Here is a 26,374-nt window from a genome sequence, read left to right as displayed (position 1 = left end):
CTACGCAGCAATAGTTCATCCTGTGCGCTGCGACTGTGTCAAGAAGTGGGGGTGTTGGAGGCAGGACCCAAATGCAGGGGCCAACAAAAACAGGGCAAGGCAGGGATGAAGGTAAAAAAAGGGGATTTAATTAACAAAAACTATAAACAAGGTACTATGAAAAAATTAACAAGATCAAAAAACAAACACAAAGCATGGCAAGGAAAACAGGGACATGAACATGAACAGGCACAACAGATACTACAAGCACAATGACTCCACAAGAACCGAACGGAAAACAGGTGACTAAATACACACAGGCTAATGACAATGACTAGACACAGCTGGGCAAGACACAAGTGGCAAGGGAAGCTGATTGGTGGATACACTGGGAAGGGAAGACACACTCAGGTGGACGTGGTTAGACATAACGGGACAAGGGAAGAAACAAGGAACACATGACAAATGACAAAAAACACCAAAAGACAACAAAAACCCACCCCCACCAAACCAAAACATGACAGACTGATTACTTATGGCCATCTTCAAAATAAAAGCCCAACTAAGCATTTATGCCCATGTTATTATTGTTTAGGCTTTTATTTTGAAGTTGGCACGTTGTTGTGACGCGTGTTGTGAACAATTGTTCCGGTGGACTTGGCTTTGATTTATTTTGTGCCTGAAAAGAACATTCACGCTGCAACTTCCTCACCTGAACGAGGATATCTCACTTCAGGGATGGCCGGGTTGCTGCCAAACCATGCAGCATCGACATTGGAAGCATTTGCGTAGACATTATCAATACCAACTGTGCTTACACAGTATCACACACAAGTGACGTCGCTATCTATAAATTGGTCGCATACTCAATGAATATGGATGTGTGTGTCACATTTAAAAAAAAAATGTATGAATAAAGTAAATAAATAAATACACCCTGACAAGAAATAATCTTTGCATTTATCTTTTTTTTTCTTTTTTCTTTTTTCTTAACAGTTAAGTTTAGGGTTTAAAAAGCCATGTACCATGAAAAAATAGGCTTTAAGATGAGACTGAAAAATCTGAAATGGATTTGCTTTCACTATTTCCTTTTTGAAACGGTGTTATTGAACCATCTTGAACAGACTGTGTTCAACCTTAAAGGTGCACTTTCATAATCTGATTTGCGATGACAAAGAAAAACCATGTAGATTCAATCTGATGAACTCAAACAAAACCAGAAAGTTAAAAAGTGGCCTGAGGAATTTTCATTTTGTCACGCTCAAGTGCACATTTGGCCTCCTTCAACTTGTGTCTCCACTGCAGTTTTTTCTTTTTCTTTTTTTTTTTGTTTTCTCAAGTGCACCATATCGATAATTTGGAGGGATTTGTAATAGGGTCCCACCTGCCCCTTCATAACATGCCAAGAAGACTTCAACTTGCTGTGCTGCGTTGTTTGATTGTTCTTTAAGGTACTTTTGCTATACATTGGAATAAAAACTTAGTTAGCGAAATACTGCGTGTGCATCTCCAATGCTATGAAGATTTAATGTAATACCTCCTGGTACTTTTGCCTCATTCCCGTTCTGCCCTTTGGGAAGAACAAAATCTGTGTGTCGAGAACATGAAGCGCACACATCCCACATTCAACTACAATAAAACGGCAATACGTCTTTCCAAAATGTGTTGGACAATCTTGTATGGAGACAGTACAGCAGGTACCAGAGCAACATGCATGATTCATACAGGATGTAAAATGCAGTATGCTAATTAACAAGCTGGATCAGCACGCCTTCATTAATATGACATTTCTTAGCTAGAAATGGAATAAATTCATGAACGCCACACGATTCTTCCAGTAAAGTTAGTTTTTTTTTGCTAGCATAAATTATCATTCAGACATTTGATCTAACTAAAGTACTAAAGAGAGGGATGATTGATTACATTTTTTACTCAAGTAGCCCACCACCACCCAGTTCATCAAGACTTTGTCATCATTAGCATGGAGATAAATATTCCAATTATTGTTCAGGTTTTATCTTTACAAAATTGCCAATTAGTCCACAGAGGGATTCACACTGCACCCACAGGGCTTACGCGCAGCCTCAAGTTACCACTTTGAATTCCACGTCTGACCTCACGATTACACTAATAAAGGCTTAAGCTCCAGTCTTGTGCTCTGACGTGTGCGGAAAAATGATGTAATTTTACACAGAGAGAAAAAAAAAATAAAATTAAATAAAACATATTTTTCAAAATACGTCAAGATATCATCACCAGAAATTAGCCTTACTATATTATTAATCACAAATAATTGCACTGTATTGAAGACCAGAAACAAAACCCTGACAAAAAAATGAAATTAGTTTAGTCGTATTTTTCCGAGAACAATTCATAATGTTACAGGATCATTTCGAAAAAGTGTGTTTTTCCAATCGCTATATTAACAACCCTTAAGCTAGTTTTTTTCCTGAAACATTGCTGGATCATCCTGCCAGTGTTAACCTCTGCAAAACTCTTTCTTACTGTAAAAATCTGTTTACAGCTTTCGCCCAAAGTAACAAGACGTTTTTTTTTCTGTGATGCAACAGCTTTGACAGCACAAATAGTGTTATATACACCCATCTTGCCCTATACTGATCCAGAGTACTCAGTGCATGTCAACACAAATAGTTAGCTATTGTGTGGGAGAAACATTTTCCTTAGTTTTTTTTTGTTTTTGTTTTTTATTCAATACCAATCTCTAGCAATAAATTGATGTTGATGTGATGCGAGCTGTGCTTTTTTTTTTTTTTTTTTTGCACTGGCGCGAGTGTAGGAAGGAGAAGCAAAGTTGACGTAGCAGCGTACTTCGATGCTGAACGCAGTAATAGCATCTGGGAACAAACCCCAAAAGTGTCCTGTATTATTCAGAGCGGGTCTTGCAATATTTATTTGGTGTGCTTGGGATATTTTGTGTGTATTTCATGGCAGCGAGCCAGCAACCTTGTAGTGCTCGTGTATAACAGCTTTGGAAAATGTTGATAATTACGCCATCGCTATAGTTTAGCATTAATATTGACGTGAAAGAGTTTGAACTGATTCACAACAACTTCATGGAGCACTTTTTCCTGTCGACTGGGTAGAACTAAATTTGTCCTGATATTTCTCTGCAAGGAGAAAACTGCTGAATCGCATTATTTCTTTCTGACACTATAGAAAATACTTGTTTCTGTGTTTGTGTGATGGTGTCACACTGACCTTCACGTTCAGAATGGATTGAGCACAAAAACGAGGAAATGTGCACGTGTCTCAGAGAAACGGTTCAAAGGGCAGGTGTTATTTGTAAAAGACATTTCTACTATAATGCTATGAGAATGCAAGCCCTAGTATGTGGCGTCTATTTCAGAAACCTGTACTGAGACAAGCCACTTATTTTAGATCAATCTTATGGTGTACCATCAAACAAAAAAAAGTGTATACAGTACATTGAAATGATCTTGTCTCAATTTACTCACAAATTTACTTGTATAGTGTAATATCTGGGCCTGTTTAGATGAACACCCAAAGCTGTCTTGGGACCAATTAGAATCTCGTTCGATTATTTTCCACATCACACCTTATGATATTTCACGGTGCACGCTGGTTGGGATTCACTGGTTTAATGTAAAGGAGAGCCATGAAATAATCAAAAGGTTCTGCATCCGTTTCACTTAGCTTATTAAAGGCGCTGTCTGCCGGATTCACTCAGGAAAATGCACTTTTTAAATACAGGATGTACACACTTTAACTTTCTCTCAGTCTACACATACATGTTTTTGTTCATCTTTTGTGGTCATTTCGTCCTAAACCCCCACCTTCCCAACTTGTATTTTGCTATTTTGTGTTTGTTTTGTAAACAGCGGGACGTTTCTGTGGAAAGACAGTATTTACAACCCTCCAGCCAATCGCAGACCGGGGGGGTGGCGTGTCGCAAACGGGGCCGGACGAACGTGTCAGCTGCGTGACGTCACTCCAGCGGCAATTTGAAAGTACGCACGGATTATTATTTTTTTTTTTTGGAGGGTTGTAAATACTGTCTTTCCACAGAAACATCCCGCTGTTTACAAAACAAACACAAAATAGCAAAATTCAAGTTGGGAAGGTGGGGGTTTAGGACGAAATGACCACAAAAGATGAACAAAAACATGGATGTGTAGACTGAGAGAAAGTTAAAGTGTGTACATCCTGTATTTAAAAAGTGCATTTTCCTGAGTGAATCCGGCAGACAGCCCCTTTAAGCAAAGGTTGTCAAGGTTCGTGGGGGATTGAGGACCCAAGTGGAGGGAGGCAAGGTGAGGCGTGCTCTTAAACATGTTTTTAATTTTAACTTAAAGAAAGTGCAACACAAAATACAAAAACAAGGCTGGGAACAAACTTACTAGTTGTAAACTAAATGGGAAGGCACAGGAAACAAGGTGTGACAACGACAAAGACTCGACAAGGACTGACCGAAAGCAGGGAACTAAATACACATACTAATGAGATAACAAGAGACACCTGGACAAGACACAAGTGGCTTGGGGAGCTGATTGGCTAACACAAGGCAACGAGAAAACAAGCACAGGAGGACATGATAAAACTTGAGACATTGACAGAAAAGCAGAAACAAGGAAAACATGACCAAAAAACCTAAATCAAAACCCAGATCCTAACATTGGTGGCGTGATGCAGCATTATAAACTGTAGATGAGCATTATGTTTGTAAAAGCAGAATTTGGATGATAGTGCAAAAAAGGACAACATGGACACATCATCAACAGGATGAGAACGACAACAGGAACTGTCCGAGTAAATTATCTGTTTGTGTGGCTGTTGCGTTTCTCATGATAATTGCATTACATCACAAATACGCCATCATGTCAGATCATTATTTTTGGGTTTGTTCTATCTATTTCTAGAATGGAAATTGGAAAGCAGCGCCTCCTTTGTACAATGTAATGTGGAGACAGCAAAGACGGCAATATCCTTTTGAGAATTTGATTGGAGATAAGATTGCGCTCTCATTGTCTCTACAGACTTAAGTTAAAAATAGACGTGTGTTTTTTTTTCAGTCGACTGTTGAGGACTAATGGTGCAGCGTGGAACAGCTTTGCAAACATCCTCAGCGCTCTTCTCCCACACATTATTTCAGGATGTTTCATGTCCAAAAAGCCTCAGATGTGGCTGCTACAGTCTGGCAGTTGCGCTGAGAGAAGTACCTGGCTGGCCGGGTGCCGTTGGAAGTGTCACAGTCTTTAGGGGATCACGGGAAGAGATCGGGGGAATAAATAAGGTTTTTGATCAGGACCAGCTGTCACTTCCTGTCCTCAAATGTTCTTGAAGTTAACAGTCTTGCTGGATAAACAATAATTCATCAGCTTTAGTTATTCTTTTGCTCACAATCATAATATGGATTATTATCATGAGGCGCTGTCAAATATGATTACCTGAAAAGGGATTCAATTATTTACTGACATGAAAGAGAGAGAGAGAGAGAGAGCATGTTGTGTGTAGGGGAGGAATGCTAATACTGATTCAGGTGAGCGAGTTGTCTTCACACCGGTGGGTTGGCCAAACACCACTTGAGGCCGACTCAGAGCAAGGTTCCAAATGATACTCCACACAAGGGTTGCCTTTCTTTGATTTACTCCAAATTAATTGATTCAATTCAGTTCAATTGGTACAATATTTCTTCCATCTTCATATGTTCTTCGTTTTGTGTCTCTATGTATGTGTGCGAGTGTGAGAGAGAGTATGTGTGTGGTTTCCTAAAGAAAGAGAAAATAAGCCAATAAGCAAATATATAAAACGTTGGTTAAGTCACTCACATTAAAGAAAGCAAATTAAATTAGCGCAGTTAAGCTACGTCATTTAGAACATTACTTCCGCTCTTATTGTGAAACAAAAATGGTAACACTTCCGGTCTCGGGCTTAGCAGGGCAACATCAACCCACGAACGCCACGTGGCAATGCGCGGATGAGGAAACGCCGCCCAAACACTTGCAACAAACATCGTAGAAAAACAAGCTATGGTTGATTCTGGCAAGATGTTCACAGACAAGAAACAAGAACAAGACCCACCAGTCATCAACGCACACCACTGGACCAACTCACGACACGGCACACACGCGAGCGCCAGACTTCCTGCTATCGCTGCTGGCGAAGACTGACTGCGGTAAACGGCCACACGCATGAGCGCGAGGACAAGTTATGTCACGTGAATTTACCCTCCAATGAATAGAGACGACAAATTATGCAAATTAGGATTAGTCTCCGTTACGAGGTTAACAACGTTGAACATGTCAGACCCAAGGAATAGACTACATTGTAGCCTTTTCTACATTGTGTTTGGTGATGGGTTAACATATTTATCAAGGGATGATTAGATGGTGCTTATTCTTTAGGAACAAAAACATTTTATCGTTATGGTAGTTTGTTTCTTGGACGATAGTTACAGTGAACCATCTCCCTAACCATGACATTAAAACGTGACCCTATCTCTTAAAAGTTAAACCATAACCGCAAACCCAAACAGCATAAAACATAACCCTAAACCCCCTAACCAAACCCTGACTCTTAACAATACTATAAATCCTAACCCTGATAAATCCTGAAAAAGTAAATGATTTGATTTTTAAACATCACTGGTCCTTAACTGCTAAAAATGTGTGTGAAAACAGCTGAGGATGTTTTCCTGTTTATACAGCTTAACTTTACATTTCTAATGGATTAGAAATGATTATCGGCTAAAAGTTCCACTTACAGATAAGATTTGGCATTTAGGTTATGATTTTTTTTAATTTTTTTTTTATGTTTGATATTTGAAGATTACCCAATGAGACTTTGGGTAGCAGAATAAGGGATTCATTTTTAGCAATACAGGAAATTTATGTCAACATAGGTGAGGGAGCACCGAGAAAGAAAGAGAGATGAGTGCAAAAGAGTCAAGGGAAAAGTTACAGACTAGCTGAGACCCAAAGGAAAATAGTAACCAACATGACACTTGAGAGAACATTCTGATTGGAAGAAGAGTTGACTGGCTGGGAATTTTCAAAAACAAAGACGGATGTGACACTGGTGGGAGAACACCTGGGACAATGAGCGCAAAAGATTCCAGGGAACCGTTACGGAGTAGCTGGAAGAACTGACATGACACAAATGTGAGGACATTTGGAATAACCTGATAAGCCTGATCTGACACAGGTGCGAGAACAGCCAGGAACGGTAGAAAGATGAGTGCAAAAGATGCATACAATATTCAGCAATATTCATTTGAGTAATTAAAGTAGTTAGGTTGCAAACAAAACTAGCAAGACCTCAAGTGACACAGGTGAGAGAACATTTGGAATGGCAAGGTGTTGGTTGGCTTTGACTGATTGACACAGCTGTGACAAGGCATGGAACAATAGCGAGATGAGTGCAAAAGACTCAAGGGAACAATTACAAAGAAGCTGGAATGCAAAGTAAACTTGTAAGAACTGACGGAGGTGAGAGAATGTTTGGAATGGTGGGGTGTTGATTGGTATGGGCTCAGGAGACTGATGTGATACAGGTGAGGAAAAAAAACCTGAGAAAGAATGGTAATGCTTATAAGACACATGAAGTGTCAACTGTGTAGTATCACTTTACCAGTGTTAAATGTCTTTCGCGTTCATGAGCTCAACAAGAGGAAAAGCGTTCACCTGTATCTGACCTCCACCCATTTGGAGATCTATTATTATATATACACAGTATAAGCATTTGAGGGCCAAATAAAACACGTGGCTGCGCAGTGAATAAGCTTCAAGCTAAGATGCTCTCGGCACGCACGCAGGTGGAAAGTTCACATTCAGGTTTGGAAACAAACACAAAACAAAAGCCATCTGGATCCGACCGCTCGCATCATTACCGCCCTGATCGCCGTGAACGGCAGCGCTGTTTTCCGCCTAAAAAGATGCACCTTAAACTGTGACAACAACAATGCCTCCCACTCCATAACAGACCTGGCAGAAGCCTTTGCTCTGGCCTGTGGGCTTGTGTTCACGTGTGCGCCAAACAAGAATGCATTCACTTGTTGAGGAATGACTCATTTGGAGTGTTTTCCTCCCCTCTCACTCTCAGTGCGCTCAGAGAAGCAATATCTTGGTGGTGGTGCTTATCACAAACATGTCGCCCAATGCGCAGCCGTGTCTTATTCATTGCAAACTGACCACAGCATCTATCGGCTGCTGAGCGATTGCCGTTGATGAATAGCAGCTTATAACAGCGGGTAACACCTCAACCATTTATTTTGCTTCCCGTTTGCACTGATGCTGCTGAGAAAACACAATTATTGCTTTAGGTACTTGTCACAGACGAAAACGATTTTTTTTTTTTTTCACTCTAAAAAGCATGCTTTCTTTTTGAAAGGAATAATTAGGAGCACATTTGTCTGCTCTCATAAGCGCCGACGTCTCTCAGATTTTTGCTCTCGGAGGACGCAATATCAGTTATGACTTCATTGGGATAATTGATTGTATTTGACGGAGAGGACGCCTGGCGAATCGGTGCAGATCAATCCTAACCGGTATGATGAGGAAAAGAAGTGAGGGCGAGCGGAGGTGTCTATTTAATCTTCCCTAATTGTTTGAGACAGCTGAGCTTCTCAGGAGGAGAAACTTTTTTCCGCCACAAACAGCTCAGACCGATTAACAGTTTCTACGAATGTAAATTGGCTCTCACCTCGTTGAGCCTGAAAATTATTCCCTGGATTCTGCAGACCCAGAAATTGTGCTGGGATGTTGGAGTCTACGGCATTTAAACACTGCACTCACAAGACACTTCAGTGGGCCTACCTGCATAATATAATGAGATCCAGTATGAGATATATCAGTAACTTTACCAAAAAAAATGTTAGTTGCTCAGTCTGTGAGGACTTAACTGCAAGGATGTATGTGTAAGACTTATTACACATCAAATCTGGGATATATATACCGTATGTTAAAAACGATCATCATCAGATTGTATCTTTTTTGTCAAACTATCCTGATAGATTTTCTTTAATGTTTCTTTTGTTGGATTTAAAAAAAATGCAAATATCTTGTTTTCATTGTACAGACATTGGATTGGGTTAAATAGCAACCGGAGAAGATATAAATAGGAGAAACAACTCAGTATGATGCAGTGCAGTTCCAAACTATTTATAAGAAGAACAATAAAAATATTATCACAGTCATAAAATTGAGCATTCTATGTTGTGTTTGCAGAAAATTAGTCACACACTTGTTTGGATCACTTTTAAATTGTGTGCTTTTGTATACCCTAGTGAGCAGGCGTGGACTGGCCATCAGGAATGTTGTGAGTTTCCAATTTTCGGTAAAAATGCATTTTAACAATCCTACAATACTACTTATAAAATGGTCAGAACACACTTTGGTCAACTTTGTCGTTTTGATTTTTTTTTTCTTTTTAAGTTATCCTTGCAATCCATGTGTTTCTTCTCCGGACACAGTTCCTTTGTTCGTTCACATTCGACATCCCTTGCACCCATGAACGGGTGGATCGCCGGGTTGATAGGCGTGGTTCGGTGATGTCATGTGAATATCGGTTTTCAGATGTTATGCCATTCCTTTCCTAGGTTGCTTGAAAGAGTTTCAATTGAACAGTTTTTCTTTTTTAACTCATTTGCTCCCAATAACGTGTAAATACGTTTTTTTTAATGTAAGTGTCGCAAAGACTTTTTTTTTTTTTTTTTTTTTTTTAAATGCTAGAGCATACAGAAGGCTTTGATGCAGCCTCTCAGCTGCAAAGAACGGTTGCAGAAATGGTAGTTATTACACAAACGGCCAGCAGGTGGCATCAGAACAAAGGAGATCAACCAGGGCCATCTAGAAAAAAAGCTAAATTACTTAGAATTTTAAATACATTTGTGAAAACTGATGAAACTTAGCTCTCTTCTAATGCTAATTTCTGCAAAACGGAAACAGATAGAAACATACTTTTTTTCTGATGAAAGAAGAGACTTTAATCTTTCTTTTGATAGGTTCCATGCTTTTATAGCAATTGAACACAATATTCTGTGGGCCTTGCAAAATCAGTCAAAATCCAGTAAAACAGCCGGGAGCGAACGGGATTGCTTCTGGGAAAATGGCTGGGAGTGAATGAGTTAAATATATTTCTATCTTATAAGGTGCTTTAGCATGTGCTAGCACAACGAAATTGTAAACTGAGTGAGGACAGCTCGTACAGGATAGTAAGCCTCGTGGTTGTCCAGTTCTGGTTTTGTCTTTGTAAAAGACACTTTCTTGAATCACTTCCTTGTGGTCTACAAAATGATGAGCAACTATTTCATCTACACACTTTTTTGTTTACGTCGACACGTTTCAATGAGTTATATATTCTGAGTGGCCTTTGTCAGTAAACAGCAGATGGCGAGGAAGGCCCGTTTAGCACCATCGCTTTAGTCACCTACCCGCCTGAATAACCTACGTCAAGCTCAGCCGCTGATGCGAAACCAGAAATAAAAATGAACAAAAACGAGGAGGTGAGAGTTTGGCGTTATTTACCGCGGTTCCACTCGACGGCCATGCGCCCATTTGCCATGCACGGAAGAATTAGCTTGTTTATCGGCTTTCTGATTTCCTTCGCTGCTGACATTTCAGACGCACATGATCCATGACTGATGATGGCGGTGATTGTGGTGCGCCATCAAAACAGAGCGAGGGAAGCGTTTGGGCTTGTGTTGTCCTATAATTAAATGTATAATGTTTAGTGTTGTGCCGGATGAGGACAATAGGGTTTTATGCCTCCAAAAAGGTAACCTTGAACGATTGGACATGCTTTGTGAGACGCACGGCACATTACCAATGATGTCGTGTCTATAGAGTAGGAAATTGGTTGCTCCAAGGTGATTCCATTTAAGCTTCTTTTTATGGCGCAACACCTAACTGAACTTTGTGAACAACAAGAGAAGAGCACGCTTTTAAAAGGCTGGAAGGAAGGAAACAAATCTTTCGCCATTCATTACTAGTGGAAAGTGAGGGAACCTAATGAAAGTGAATATTCTCTCTGGTCACTTTGCAATCTGCAGATGTTTAATTTTCCTAACACTCGCCAGGGAGTATGCGCAGTACCATACTGTCGAGAGACAAACACAACCCAGAGGGAAATTACCCATCAGGAAGGCAATACTGTTACTTGAGATGCAATTACCAGGCCACTTGCAGGATTTTCAGCCTGGAAACCAATGACCATGTGTGTGCGTGAGCGGGTGGTCGATATGTGCATAACCGCATCTTATGTTTTGCTGGCTAAATTGGATTCTTCAGCAGAGAAGACTTCATTTAGAATATGTCCACGGTGCAAATGATTGATGCAACTATATCGTTCCAAGTGTAGGTCGGAAACAAGGTGGGGGCGGCTGCTGTGATATCGCAAGTGAGCGTGAAAAAAAAGGAAAGGAGAAAACTGCTCTTAAAAACAGAATTATGGCGACTTTTCCTCATTTCCGAGACAGTAACAGACGCCATAATTGCACTTTGCTCCGCTCGTTTACGCGCTCATTTAGCGAGCAAACACGACTTGCGAGGCGTCGTTTTGAATTGTGCTTTGCAGAAAAGCTTGCGCGTTTATGTTTGTGATCAGTTAAATAAGAGTCATCGAGGATTTAATGGACCAATTTAGCGGCGGGATCACACAGTCCACAAAAGGAGAGGGGAGCGCGGCGCGGATTGGAATGAGCATCAGTGTAAACATTTGATAAGCTTTTCGCCGGAAGCTAATGCTGCGCCGTATTATTAGTGGCACCGAAATAGAAAACAGCAATGCCGTCACTACTGCGTGAGATGAACATTGGCGGCCATGGCAAATGGCTTTCCGTGGGATGTATTCCTCAAGTGAGGGACGTTCCTATTGTACGACAAATAATCACCTTGAATCTCCTAATGATTCACGTCTGCCTTCAATGAGCAGCCGATGAAAAGACCTGCCCGCACCCATTGCGGGGGGGGTGAATAAAGCTGCCTGCACAGAACGTGAGGCGTGAGCATAGCATGCATAATAAATGTATGACAAAACAATACCCCAGGCGCCTCGGTATTAATGATATGCAGCCGAGTCATTATTAAAGTTCCAAAACAGCTCCTGGAGTAACACAGATGGAGTCAATTAAGCAATGAGCATGCTCGCTCTACTGCCGTTTCATCTTCTTGTCTTTTATCTCCTGCACATTACTCCATGGATGTAATTATTTGAGCTACTCCGATATGTTGCTCATCACAGCATAATACTCTGTGTTAATAGTTGGAATTGCTTTCTTTGTCTTTTTTTATTCTTAGCTAGTCTTCGGTAGCAGACGTGAAAATTGGCTGAGATGTGATTTCCTTCTTTATTTTCACTTGGCTACATGGAATTTGTTAGACATATCTGTCATGAGTAGACCTAAAACAAGTCTTACAACCTGTAAAAAAAACAGGAATTCTGCAATTTTGGCTTAACGATACATGTTTATAATAGTGATTAGTGTTGTTCCAATACCAGTTTTTGGCTCCTATATTAGCGTTGGAATTAATGGTATCGGCATGTTACTTGTGAGTAGTCACCGATACCGATACCACTGTTTTAATGCAGTATCGGCACCTCTGCTGATACCAGTATCGGTATCGGAACAACACTAATAGTGATGCACGATAATATCGGTGGCCGATAATTATCGGCACTTATCGACCATTTTGCCGTCAAACAGATAAAACAGATAATAGAGAAATCTGCCGATAATTATCGCCAATTTGATTTCATACAGAAAAAACAGATAATAAAGAAATACATCAATAATTATAGACATGCCACGTTGGTCCATCTGTTGTGTTTGTGGCTCATATCAATAAAATTCAGCTTCATGGTGCTTTACATACAATGAAACGTTGTGCAAAGTTTATACAATGTTTCAATGTATTTGTTAGACTTATGGTAGCACTTGAAAGCATATTTGTATTCCAATTAATTTTGCAAACAATTATCGGCTTACTTATCAGTTATCTACATCGGGACCTCAAAATTATTGGTTTATCAGTATCGGTTGAAAATAGCATTATCGTGCATCCCTAGTTTATAATAAGCCTATTTGGCCAAATTCATTTTCAGTTAGAAACATGGAATTGGTGGGCATGTCCACCATGAGTAGACGCGCAAAAAAAAGTCTCAAGAAGTCCCTTCAAACCTAAACGAGTCCAAGAGATTTTGTCTGACTGCTACCAATTTGGAAGCACGTGTATGCAAGACGAATCTAAATTGAGTTTTCCCACTTGCCTGTGGGCAAAGAATTGAAGTGAAATGTCTGAATCCATTTCTGGTTGTAGACTAAGATGTCTTTTGGTGTGTTTCCTTCCCAGAGACCTGATGCCTTCAACGCTGGAGGGGCAGATCACCATGGAGAAGACCCCCAGCTACTTTGTGACCAACCAAGCCCCCAAACGCATCCACACCATGGCCAGGGACATCAAGCTTATTATCGTGGTGCGTAATCCCGTCACCAGAGCCATTTCGGACTACACGCAGACTCTGTCCAAGAAGCCCGAGATCCCGACCTTTGAGGTTCTCGCCTTCAAAAACCGAACCCTGGGGCTCATAGATGCCTCGTGGAGCGCTTTGCGCATCGGAATATACGCGCTGCACCTGGAGAGCTGGATGCAGTACTTCCCTCTTTCCCAAATGCACTTTGTCAGCGGCGAGAGGCTCATCGTGGACCCTGCGGGCGAGATGGCCAAAGTCCAGGACTTCTTGGGCCTCAAGAGGATCGTCACAGACAAACACTTCTACTTCAACAAGACGAAAGGCTTCCCTTGTCTGAAGAAGCCCGAGGACAGCAGCACTCCTCGCTGCCTGGGCAAGTCCAAAGGGAGGACTCATCCCAAAATCGAGCCGGATGTGATCCGGCGACTGCACAAGTTCTACAAGCCCTTTAATATGATGTTCTACCAAATGACAGGCCAGAACTTTGAATGGGAGCAACAGGAGGAGAGCGTATCTCGAGGCTCTCTGGTCTAGCAGGACCAGCCGCCACAAGCCTTCTACGAACTCAACGAGACAAAAACACTCCTGTTGTGTTTCCGTCTTCAGAGCTTGGACGCAATCATGGCACTTTCCGTTCGCTCTCTCTCCCCCCTCAAAAGTAATGTTGATGATGATGATGGCAGATGAATATTGTACATACCAAAACATAAAATATATTTATATTTGTGAAAAAGATATGTTTTTTGTTTGTTTTCAGAGGATAATGCAGATTTTTCTTTATGATACCTCACAGAAGTATGTGAAGTTATGCTGCCCGCACATGATGGTGACACTGGCTAACCCGCTAAAAAGTTTATGGTTATAATAAAATTATTACTGTCGACCTCTAAAGTGACAAGGCAACAAAATTTGACCGTGCAGTTCTTTTCAACGAGTCCCAGTTCTGACCTTATCATAAAAATGTGAGGCACGATATTCCTGTCAAGCCTTTTGATATTGAGTGCTGTTTGTTCAGCCGCCGGCTGGATGGCGGTAGCAGAAGGCAAACGTCAAACGGAAAGTTCGGCTCTTAATGTGGATGCCCAATTTGTCCATATATCAGCTAGTGAACCAGATTGATTTTGAAAGGTCTTAAGTCTCTTTAGCTTCATCAAGAATCTTGCTGAAGAATCCTATTTATTGCAAATAGAGACAGGTCAGGTCAAGTTGGATATTTTTTTATTTTTTTTTTTGTAACTTAAAAATGTATAATTAAATTTGAGCAAATTTACAAGTCCTATTTTTGCAAAAAAAATTTAAAGGGACAGTATGTAGCATTTTTCAATGTGCATTAACTTTAAAAACCTGCTATTAGTTTCAATAATGTACGTTTATATCACACCAACACACACACAAGCACGCACGCACACAAACAATCGTAGGTCTAGTAATTGCTAATTACATCATATAGCTTGCGCCGCACCTGACAGGAGGCTGTCATGTTTCGTGCCATCTTTCTGCTCCGGATACACTAAGGAGAAGAACCTTGTATTAAACTATGTGTTAAATGGTGGAAGGCTTGCAAAGTGTGGTCTCATTGAGGCACTGAAGCGTATGCTTATAAATGCACACACTTTGAACATCGTCTTAGTAGTTCATCACTAGATGGCAAAACAAAAACAAAAAAAATACCTACATACTGTCCCTTCAATGAGAACGTAATTCCATTGGGCACGGTCCGACGGTGTGATAATTGCGAGTAAAAATATTGCAATTTCATGGTATCATGAATACAGCTCTAAAATGTATTATTTTGAAATGTTTGGATAAATACTTTTTTCCACTGAATGTTATCCACTGGTACATAAGTAAACATAAAAAGAAAATAAACAATAGATCAAATAAATGCTAATTTTTCTCAGGAAGTGAGAACTTTGCTATAGCCATGCTAGTAAGCCATCTGCCTCAGTTGCAAGTTTTTAGTATTTATTTTTACCAATTACACTAACTCTTGTCACTGGTTGAAAATGTTAATCTCATGATAGAGTCATAGTAATATATTTTGTATTCATGTTACCTTGAATTTGTCAAGAGTGATGGCCGGCGTGCTTGTAAATGTGACAGCCTTCCTCTTCCAAGCTGCAGTTCCCTGACTTACTACTTGCACCAACAACAAGAGGGAAAGGGAACATGTCGCTTCGCCTTCACCGATGAGTCAAAAAAAGGAAAAAGGAAAACAGTTCATGCCGCTGAAATTTTTTGTACTTTTGAAATCTTGAAATCGTGAGGTTTTTTTTTTGGGTTTAAACCTTCAAATACATTTTGTCAGCTGTCCCTGTGAGGATGAGGAAGCAAATACAATTGGTCAAAGAAAAATCCCATTGCTACCTTAGTTTATGAAGCTCTGCTAGCACCACTGATTCTCAAGACACTAATCAAAATATAAAATCCACACACAATACTGGAAGCTGTGTAGGCAAATGGAAAGGTGAAAATGAAGAGAAGGGCCTGCTGGGAATACATCAATACAATTTTATGGGACAAATACAAGAATTAAGGTTGTAAATGTAAGGCAATGCTGGTGAAAGTGTTTTTTTTTTGTTTTTTTTGCTGGCCCTTTCATCACTGGCTAATGATGACTATTACACTGCTTGCTGATGAATTTTAAAGTGTCCTTTCCTCTCCCACTTTAATTCCTTAGCACCCAAAAGCAGCCGTTTCCATAGAGGCAATGAGTCCCTTCTCTTGCTTGCTGTTTTGACAGAAAAAGATACAATTATTAGTTTTACAATGACGAATAACACTTTAGCATACGCAATGACCTTGTTGTTTACTAACGCATTAATGTGCTCACATTCTCACCGCATCGCACTCATTAGTGGCGCCCATATTGAATAAGAGCACTGACGTATCGTGAGCATTAGCCGATAATTGGAGTCTCTCTGCGTGTTTGATATTAGCATACTGATGACCGTGCGTGGCAATGATGTGTTGCCGCGTCGCAAGCTAAAGTGCTAATTGCTAATTCTCCCTCCATACTAGATGGAAGATTCGACAGAACACATGCAGATTCAATGCAGTACCTCATAGCAAGTCCCAGCTACTGTGTAAAAGTGCTCCCTATTGGCTGTAATTGGCAAAGATAAGAGACAATTTTCTGCTTGCTGCTATGATTCCATTGATTGGTTGATAGAGTTGTCACAAATAGTGTGCATCATGATGAAAAGAGGAAAAATGGTCACTTTTGTAGATATTACTGTAAACATTTTAGTTTCGTGTGATAACTCACCCAGCCACCCATCTTCTGCAAAATGGATCCAAAATGACACAATTCTTATGTGCTGCTTTTGTGCTTGTTTCATGCACATTTATATATATATACACTGTGTTTTCTTTCTTCCTAAAGGAAAACTGTCGGCTAGCCCAACAATTGGTGTTGAGTAGCATGGTTTAAAACGGCCAAAGTAGGTTCTCAATAATAAAGCTTCCGTAAAAAATGTATATACAGGTTAATAATAGAGTAACTCATTATATGTGCCAAAAATACAATGTAGAGGTATCGGAACGGGACTCGGAATCGGCCGATCTTCAAAATGAGGTGACTTAGACTCGGGTCAAAAAAACAAAAACAAAACAAAAAAAACATGGTGATGCTCAATGATAGATAGATAGATAGATAGATAGATATTTTATTAATCCCCGTAAGGGGAAATTTAGTTGTCCATCGATAGCATCAGGAAAATAAATAAAATAGACAATAAAAACATACATCTCAAAAGTACTCAATGTGTAAAAGAACAGAAACCCAACAGTTTACATCAATACTAATTAGTATAAAATTATATACAATATATAAAATTATATTATATATATAATATATAATTATAAAATTATAAAAACGGATAGCAGATATTACTTTTACATTAGCTACCGGTTGTTCACAATTTTTCTAATATGTATTTTTGGACACGTTGAGCGCACTACTGTATATCCAGTACCGTACTTAGCAAGACTCAAAATATATATATTTACATTTTTTTATTATTAATATTATATATATATATATATATATATATATATATATATATATATATATATATATATATATATTTTTTTTTTTTTTTTTTTTTTTTTTTTGATATTTTTTCTTTTCTTTGTCTCTATGTATTCATTTGGGAAGCAACTTTTTAATTTTCTGGGGCATTCTCTTTTATTATTATTATTATTATTAGTAGTAGTAGTAGTAGTAGTAGTTTGTAGGTTAATTCCAGGGACCTGAAGCAAGGCTTGTGCAAGGCTTGTATTATAAAATATGACAATATCACAAATGAATAATTATTTATTTATTTTTTTATCATCAACCATTTTTACTTCTTAAATTCACGTGGTGTAGAACAGCAAACTTTATTTCCTCGTCAAGAATGAAAGCTAAATTGATTTTCTTCAAAGAAAAACAAAAAGATGGGGTCTACTCTAATGTAATTTTGAGAACATTTTTGCAGCCCTCAAATGTCTAAATCAAAACTCAGGTCTCTAGTGTGAAAACACACAAACAGCATTACAAACAGCATATTTTACACTATATTAATATCCAGAGTTGGAGAATCCAGGTCCAGAAAGTAAAAACCCTGCCACAGATTGGCTTAAGCCACTGCTGCAAAAACTGGTACTCACCTGGCAGGTAAACAAGCTTGTCTCCACCTGTTGAGTAGAAGCACCTGTGGCGAAAGCAAAACTGTTTCAGGGTTTTTACTTTCTAGGCCTGGATTCCCCAACCTGCTGATGTCGGGCCAAAACCTCATAAGTTACTTTTTTTTTCCTTTTTCTTTTTTTTCTTTTTTCTCCAAATCTATACTTTTGGTCAGTCCACACGTGTGGGTGTCCTTTTTTTTATTTTTTTTAATATGGATTATTGACTAATCAAAAGTGTTGAAAATGGCTTGCCCTCTTTGATGTTTTTGGGGTGTTCTGAAAAGTGAAGATTTTGGAGGTTCAAGGTTTTGGCACCTTGCCCGTAATATACTTCTCACTTTAAAAGCCACTCCTCCTAGCCGACATACAGCGTAGTGTGGCAATTCATTTCTAGTTCCGGTTCTGTTTAGCAAATAGATTTTCTCTCAAATTTGGATGTTCTCTAGTGGTGTGCAATACTGAAAATGTTGGTATCGATCCGGTACTAAATACAGGCCCAGTATTGCCGATACCAGTATTGATAGATACTTTTTGAAAATTATGATATATATATTTTAAAAAAAAATTTATTAAGGTAGCTGTATCATTGAATTGCTTATTCACTTGCTCATTCTTTAAAAAAAAATATATATATATATATATAAAAATAAAAAAAAAATAAAAAATGAATTGCTTATTCACAATCAAATTTCAACCTTTAAGTGTTTTTCTGTTGTTTCCTTTTTAAAGGCAGGGTCTTCCGTTTTCACTCAGGAAAATGCTCAATATAAATACAGGATGTATACCCATGAACTCCTTCTCAATCTACACCTCTGGGCTTCTGTTAATGTGTGGTGGTGATTTTTTCCTCTACCCCCAACCCCCCAGTCTGTATTTTGCCATTCTGTGTTTGTTTTGTCAACAGTGGAACGTTTTTCTGTGGACAGAAAGTTGTTTACCCCTCCAGCCAATCGCAGAACGGGGGGTGGCGGGGGGCGTCACTCACTGTAGGCAGACGGTACCGGGCGAATTTGTCGGCCGCATGACGTCACTCCTGCCGCAACTTGACAGCACGCACGGATTTTTTTTTTTTTTTTTTTTTTTTACTCACTCACTCACTCACTCACTCACTCACTCACACAAGCTTATATCATGTAAGCTACATGGTCTCCCAGGCGGATAAGTGAACCCATGCCAACCGGCACCGAAGGCAAGTGACGGTTCCACTCCGCCAGCTGGAGCCAGCACGCACGGACTTACACATGAATGGTCGGCCAATGCGATAAGCAGCATTGACAATCCATGCACAGTCAAAAACAAGAGTAAATCTTTGGATATTTACTCACTTCCGAGCTCTTAGGAGCGGCTTGGGCTGAAGAGTGACGCAGAGTTGGCCTGCTTGGACAGGTAAGTGACAAACAGAAAATAAAATGTTAGCTTGTTGATTTAGCAACATGCTAGGCTAAGTCACTTTGACAAGGCTAACTCGGCAATATAGAATGAGGGTCGAACTTTTCTTATGTCCTTATATCTACACCTGGCATTGAAGCTGAAGCTAAGCTAAAAGGCTAATGTTGTTTTGAGCTATTAACCCTGTCAGCGATCGCAGAGTGCAGTCAGAGGCAGGGAGCGTGAATGTTGAGCTTGTGTTGGTTGAGCCATGGGAGGAGTCCATTTTGAATTGTTTTTTTTACAAACAGAAATGGTCAAAACTCCGGACCTCATCTTGAAACAAAGGACAAAATTAGGACAAAGTTTATTGATAAATAGAAAATATTTAAAATAAAAATATTTTTTGAACGTTCTTAAAGAAAGTGCACAAAGTGATCATAGGAAAAGACATTTAAACAAATACATTACCATATATTGTTCAGAATCTACAAATACAAAAATAACTAAAAATTCTGCCTTCATCACCGTGAGAATGTGTGAGACATAATTACAAGCACTCAACACAACCAAGTTGCTCCACTTTTTATGTTAAGGGGGCATTCAAAAGCATTTTCATGCAGTGAAGCATAATTTTGATATTGTGAGCATGTTTTATTGACAAAGCACAATATTTCATAACCTGCTTTGTTGATGAGAAGTAATCATGCATCATCAAAAGGCTGCACATTTTGGCATTCATTCCATTTGAATGCAGCCACGTGCTTCTTTATTAAAAAAAAAAAAAAAACAGGAAAAAAAGCAGAAATATAATTTCTTTCAAACATCTACCTATTGATTTTCAAGGGTATCCAACTATTTTCCAACATGACAAATAAAAATAAGCAGCAAACTCCTGCAAAACTCTGCAGCAGTATGCCTCGTGACCCTCTCGTCGCCGCGGCGATGCGTGAGGTTGGAGAACGCCACCGAAGGGCCCTGCGAACGTTTGTTAACAAACATCTGCTGCCACGCTCTCCTCTGTCGTTAGAGATTAATGGCTTGTTAAATAAGCTGCTGCTGCCGGAACACTGGCAATGTCAGGGAGTGTTTGCCGTCGAGGAAGTGAGAAAAAGAAAAGAAAAGAAACACCACAGGCCTGGTTTGTTACCTAAATCGGAACACAAATCGGATGTTCGCTATGGCACTCATCATGGAAGTGCTAACCAATGAACAGAAACGTGGAACAGAAAGGTACGACCTCCACCAAGACCCATTAATTCTCATTTGGATGAGCTCCAAATGATATGTCATAGATGCGAACGTCCTGCATGTGCCTGAAATTTGGCTTGAAAGCTTGAAAGATTTTTCACAGAATCTTCCGGATGCCAAAGTTAATGACCATGTCCTTGGCCCAACAAAAATGTACCAAATTACAACAGAGAAGTGCTCATTTTAAAAAGGGACCATAATATGGTGAAAGGGAAAAAAAAGTCCAAATAAATTCTTGTCATTTTTTTCCCCATTTTCCTCCTCACAATATGATTTTATTTTGGACTATTTTCACACTTTAACAGGTCAATTTTAAACCAAAACTTAATTCTTGGAAATTTACACATTGGATAAATATTTAATATTAATCTTACATTGTTTTTCATTAGAAGGTTTGCCGAAATTGACTGTTTTCGAAAATTGCAAATAAAATTGTCGCATGAAATTACAAGACAAAATGTTCTCACAAAATTGGCTTATTGTCACAATTATTTGTTTAAAAAAAATGATTTAATTCTTATAAATTATTAGCTGAATAGCAAAACTGCTGAAGTTGCTTTACCTTACAGTTACCAAATTAATACAATACCAACGTGCTTGCAATTTTTTTTTTCTTGTTTTCCAAAAATATTTTAATATGACTGTCAACTATGCTATTAGGCTTGGGGTCACTGGAGTTGCCCCAAAGGATCACATATGGAGCCTGTTCTTAAAAAAAATAAAAATAAAAATAAAAAAATGGCCCTCAATCTTGACCAACTCCCCAAAAATGTGTTTAAAAAAAAAAAAAAAAAAAAAAAACAGTAAAAAGAGGGTGAACTTCTGAACACCCCATAATGAAAAAAAAAAGAGGAACACTACCCATCTTTTTTATATTATTACTTTGCATAACTCGCTGTGTGTGTCTGGACTTTCATCACTAGAGACAATCGATACATCTGACGAGTCAATAAATAAGTCGGCCACAGATCACTGGTTGCCACAGCGATGATGCATCGCTCGGTTAATCCCGCCTGTTGGGCGGCCAAGGATGGCTGGACGGCGGCTGCTCTCCTTGGAGCACTCCGTCACCCTGGGAAGGAAGGCTGCCACCGCCGCCTCCTTTTAACGTGGCGCCATTGATTCCATCAAGGCGAGTCCCACGCTGCCCTTTGTGACGCTAACCTTGAGCATTTCGCTGCTGGAGCAAGACTCCCAAAGTCAATGTCTAACTTGTACTTTGAGGCCTGTCCTCCCAAACTTCGTGTTTTTTAGAACAGACACAGAGCTCAATAATTTCAAATATCATAGAAACATCCTTTCTTCAGGAATTCAAACCAAAAAGTAAACTTATATAGATTGGTTCACAGAACACAAGGGATACAACTTTTCTGAAGGCCTCTGCCCACATAATTCATACATAAAAAATAATTTATCATGTTGTTGTTCTGACTCTTGGCTTGCCACATCAGGGCAGTCGCATGACCCATACATTTTTATGTGGACTTGGGACCAGCCGTGGCTAGTTATCTGGGCACTGGCAGGAAAATCACATGTAATTGGGATGTAACAAAAATGAGTTGTATTGTCTTGAGTATGAACATGTGGGCACATCAAATCAAACTGAATCGTTCCATTATATCGTATGATATCCTATCTACCAGGTATCGTATCGGGCCAATATTATTCCAAGTTATCAGTGTGGCCACCAATTGGGCTGTTTCATCAAGAACTAGCTGTTGGAATTAGACATTAGAGGAACATACAATTAATTTCATACATTTTGAGGAAAGATGCTATATTGGGATTTATGGGTCTTTCTTTTCAATTTAACTGTCATGTGTTATTTTTGTTTTGTTTTGTGGTGATATCGGGTACTTGGTATCTGTGACTACTCAAGAGTTGAGTACTTGTACTGGTATCATCCATCTATCCATTTTTCGAACTCTTATTCCGACAAGAGTCGCGGGGGTGCTGGAGCCCATCCCAGCTGGCTTCGGGCAGTAGACGGGGTAATGAACTGGTTGCCAGCCAATAGATGAATAACAATCCACACTCACAATCACACCTAAGGACAATTTAGACACTTCAATTAACCTATCATGCATGTTTTTCGGAATGTGGGAGGAAATCGGAGAACTCGGAGAAAACCCACGCAGGCACGAGGAGAACATGCAAAGTCCACCAGGAAGGCCGAAGCCACTGATTGTCAGTGCATTTATTTTTAGTTTAAGAAAGAAAAAAAAAAAAAAAGTATTTTCACATTGAACTGGAAGCTAAACTGAAAATGTTGACAAAAGCTAAAAATTATTAACAAATCTAATACATCCTCTTAACTAATACATACTTTTTTTTTTATTTTACATTTGCAAAAATATTTTAAACAGCAAGTCTGACTTCTTGAAAAATTTCAATTTAAAATCCGCAATTGGTATCATAAGCACCAGAGAGGCTGCCAAATTGTACAGATCCAGCAATATAATGAAATAATAAGTCTAGATTCCTACGGAATGGCCCCAATTGAGGACCTCTGCTCTAATCTTTTTAATAATTCACAATGTATTCCTCCTACTCACTCAAAAAAAAAAAACGAAAAAAAAAACAAGTCCGTATTTCATAATTCATCCATGAATATGCACTTATTTGCATTTCCACAGTCACTTGCATTGGGGATCTCAAACTTTGATCCAAATGTGTCAATAACACACACACACACGCGCGCACACACGCTTTCCAGTGCTACCTCCTACTCGTTTGTTTCTCAACCCGAGTGCTGTGATCCATCCTGCGAGAGTTACAGTGCATGAAAGGCATGCTAAGTTGTCCTTGAACTGCTCCTCCCAGCGGGGATCACTCGGCGTTATGTGGCTCATCAGCGTCCCCGGCACGCCGTTAACGACAACGCCCCATGATAGATGAACGTCGCCCGCTCGTCAAACTGTCACCGTCCTTTACATGGCGTCATCAACCAGGTTAATTGGAGATTGCTATTTGTAACAATGACAAATTTTTTTTTTAGTTTTTTTTTTACGATTTTGCCTTTATAAATCAATTCAATGAATTCATGGTCCAGAATGTAGTATAGTCTGTCTCAAAATATATTTAAAAAATACAAATGCAATGCAAATGCAAAAACAAGCAGAATATCAATACATTGATCCTATTTTCAGGTAATAAGGATGAAGCTCTGCACCTAATTGCAAAAATCGACTATTGAGGTCCCACTGAAAGGCTTGATAAAATACTGTAATTGCCTATAGATGCCATAAGATATGGCAAATGACTACATTTGTCTAATTTGAAGTCCCTCAACTTGCTTCAAGAGTTTGGAAATACTATTTGTATAAAATGTGAATAGGCGAAGTCGCAAATGTCGAATTGTAGATATGCCGTGTTTCACTGAACATAAAGGGATAGTTTGGATTTTTTGACATGAATTTCTATATCTATATCCCTGACAGTGTTCTCTGACACGAGTTCTGGTCCGGTGTTGGACGAGAGGAAAATAGTCCAGCAAGTTGACTGGGGTCACGGAAATAAAGCGTTTTTCTTCTAAAAACAATTTGTGTTCAAAAGAGAGATACATTTGCACACTAAAGTACTTTCTGAAAAAAGGCAGACACCATTACCGCCGGGCACTACTTTTCTGTTCGTTCGTATCACTGCGCGTCGCCCTGTAGACAGCTGATCGACGCGTTGCAGACAGCTGATCCGTGCGCCTTCTGCCTTCGAAAAGACAAACAACTTGTAGACTAGTGCACATCTATCAGCTGCATGTGGAGCGCCGCACAGTAATACGAATAAACAGAAAAATAGTGCCCGGCGGTAATGGCGTCTGACTTTTTTCAGAAAAGGAGTTTAATGACTGCGATTGGCTGGCAACCAGTCCAGGGTGTCCCCCGCCTACTGCCCAGAGCCAGCTGAGATAGGCGCCAGCATCCCCCGCGACCCTTGTGAGGAATAAGCGGTCAAGAAAATGGATGGATGGATGGATGGAGTTTAATGATGCAAATGTATCACTCTTTTGAACACAAATAGTTTTTAGAAGAAAAACGCTTTATTTCCAAGACCCCAGCCAGCTTGCTGGACTATTTTCCTCTCGACCAACACTGGACCAGAACTCGTGTCACAGAACGCTGTCATGGGTAAGTCAGTGCTGATCGCACACCACTGGAGGTGAGGATGAATTAGAGATTCATGTCAAAAAATCCGAACTATCCCTTTAACGGCCTGTAAGATAGCAATTGTGTTTATGTCGGTGTATGGTGAAACATTACAATAATAATCAACTCAACTAGAAATAAAACTTTGAAACTCGGCAATAGTATTTGCATGCAATCTTCCTTTCATTCAATTTGCTGTATTTCTCCACCATCGACTTTTGTGAGTAGCAAAAGTTCTGAGTGTGGGGGCGGATCGCCACAAGGACTCTTGCTTGTGTGTGTGTATACGTGTTTGTGTGTGTAGCTGCAGGTCCTGTAGCAACAACAGCGATGCCAAACTGCTGGAGGACCGGAGCGGCACTCCCACACCCAGCTGGTGGGGGGGGGGGGGGGGGGGGGGGGCAGCACTGGAAGGAACCAGCACGAGCGCCAGCTCGCTTTGGCAGCCTGTGAAGTCGTTCATTCCCTAATGGACTTGAGCACTGACATCAAATATTTGTGTGTTTGCGGAAAGCCATGTGTGAACACAAAGCAAACTACAAAAGATGCTGTTTTTTGTTGTTTTAATAACAGGGGCTGCCATGAATTATTCAATACAAATGGATCGTTGCTTGGGATTTTATTTTTATTTTTTAAGAAAGCCATTATACACACGGACAACGTGGTTATTGAGCATAAATGTATGCAGTTGCCATGGACGACTAATATTGCTTCAAATACGCCACTTGAATGGAAGTAAAAGTCTCGAGTTTGATGCGTCAGCCGGCCCATTTCCATCAAAGCCTCCATGAGCCTTTAAGCACGTTCGAGTGTCATCGATGCGTTCCAGAATGGGAGCGATACTCATGAGATGACATGCAATCGTCGCAACAGCACATAATATTACAAAACATCTTCAAATCACTTCCTGCGTCTACCCAAGTGGTCAGCAGTGCAAGTCTTCATGCTGCCTACACAGTAAATTCTGCAGAGTAAATTTGACCCTATGTAGAGTGGGACCAAATCGACTCAGTTTTAGAGTAATATTTATATTTGGAAGAGAGTAAAATAAAGAATTGAAAACAAATAAATAGAAGTCACTCAAGGGTTGAGGAACGAACTCACAACCTTCAGCTTGGGAAACAGCCAATCCACTCCGTTAGCCATGCAGCTTCTGCTGTGTGTTTGTATATCGCTTGTTTCAAATGGAAGGCTACAACAACAAACGCAAATCCACTATGTATTTTCATGTACCTGTACGAGCAGCACAAACACCATAACAAGGGTAACAACAATGCTTTAATAGAGTGAGGTCACTAGTAGTAATGCTTATGAATGATACGAGCAACACAAAAACTGGGGTATTTTGTAGATGTAACAATAATGTGAACTCAGCCCTATTTTTATGTAACTATATGAGCAGAGCCCTCCTTAAATGCGCCAACATAACAAGGCACCACAGAAGTCCATGAGTAACTCACTCACCATAACGTTGGATTCAGATGCAGTTGCCATTATGTGTGGGAACCACCTGTCAT

General features: G+C 39.7%; 1 protein-coding gene across 1 annotated transcript in view; it reads left to right on the top strand.

Moving 5' to 3' along the window:
* Positions 1–14,298, top strand: part of hs3st4 (heparan sulfate (glucosamine) 3-O-sulfotransferase 4) — a 134,566-nt gene extending 120,268 nt beyond the window's left edge. The window contains exon 2 of the mRNA XM_077527841.1: positions 13,305–14,298. Within this exon, the coding sequence (XP_077383967.1) occupies positions 13,305–13,959 (655 nt within the window). The 3' untranslated portion in view covers positions 13,960–14,298. The remainder of the gene's footprint in view (positions 1–13,304) is intronic.
* Positions 14,299–26,374: the final 12,076 nt, after the last annotated feature.

Source organism: Festucalex cinctus, chromosome 1 (genome assembly GCF_051991245.1).
Source record: "Festucalex cinctus isolate MCC-2025b chromosome 1, RoL_Fcin_1.0, whole genome shotgun sequence".
NCBI classification, from domain to species: Eukaryota; Metazoa; Chordata; class Actinopteri; order Syngnathiformes; family Syngnathidae; genus Festucalex; species Festucalex cinctus.
This window is presented reverse-complemented; position numbering and strand designations above follow the sequence as displayed.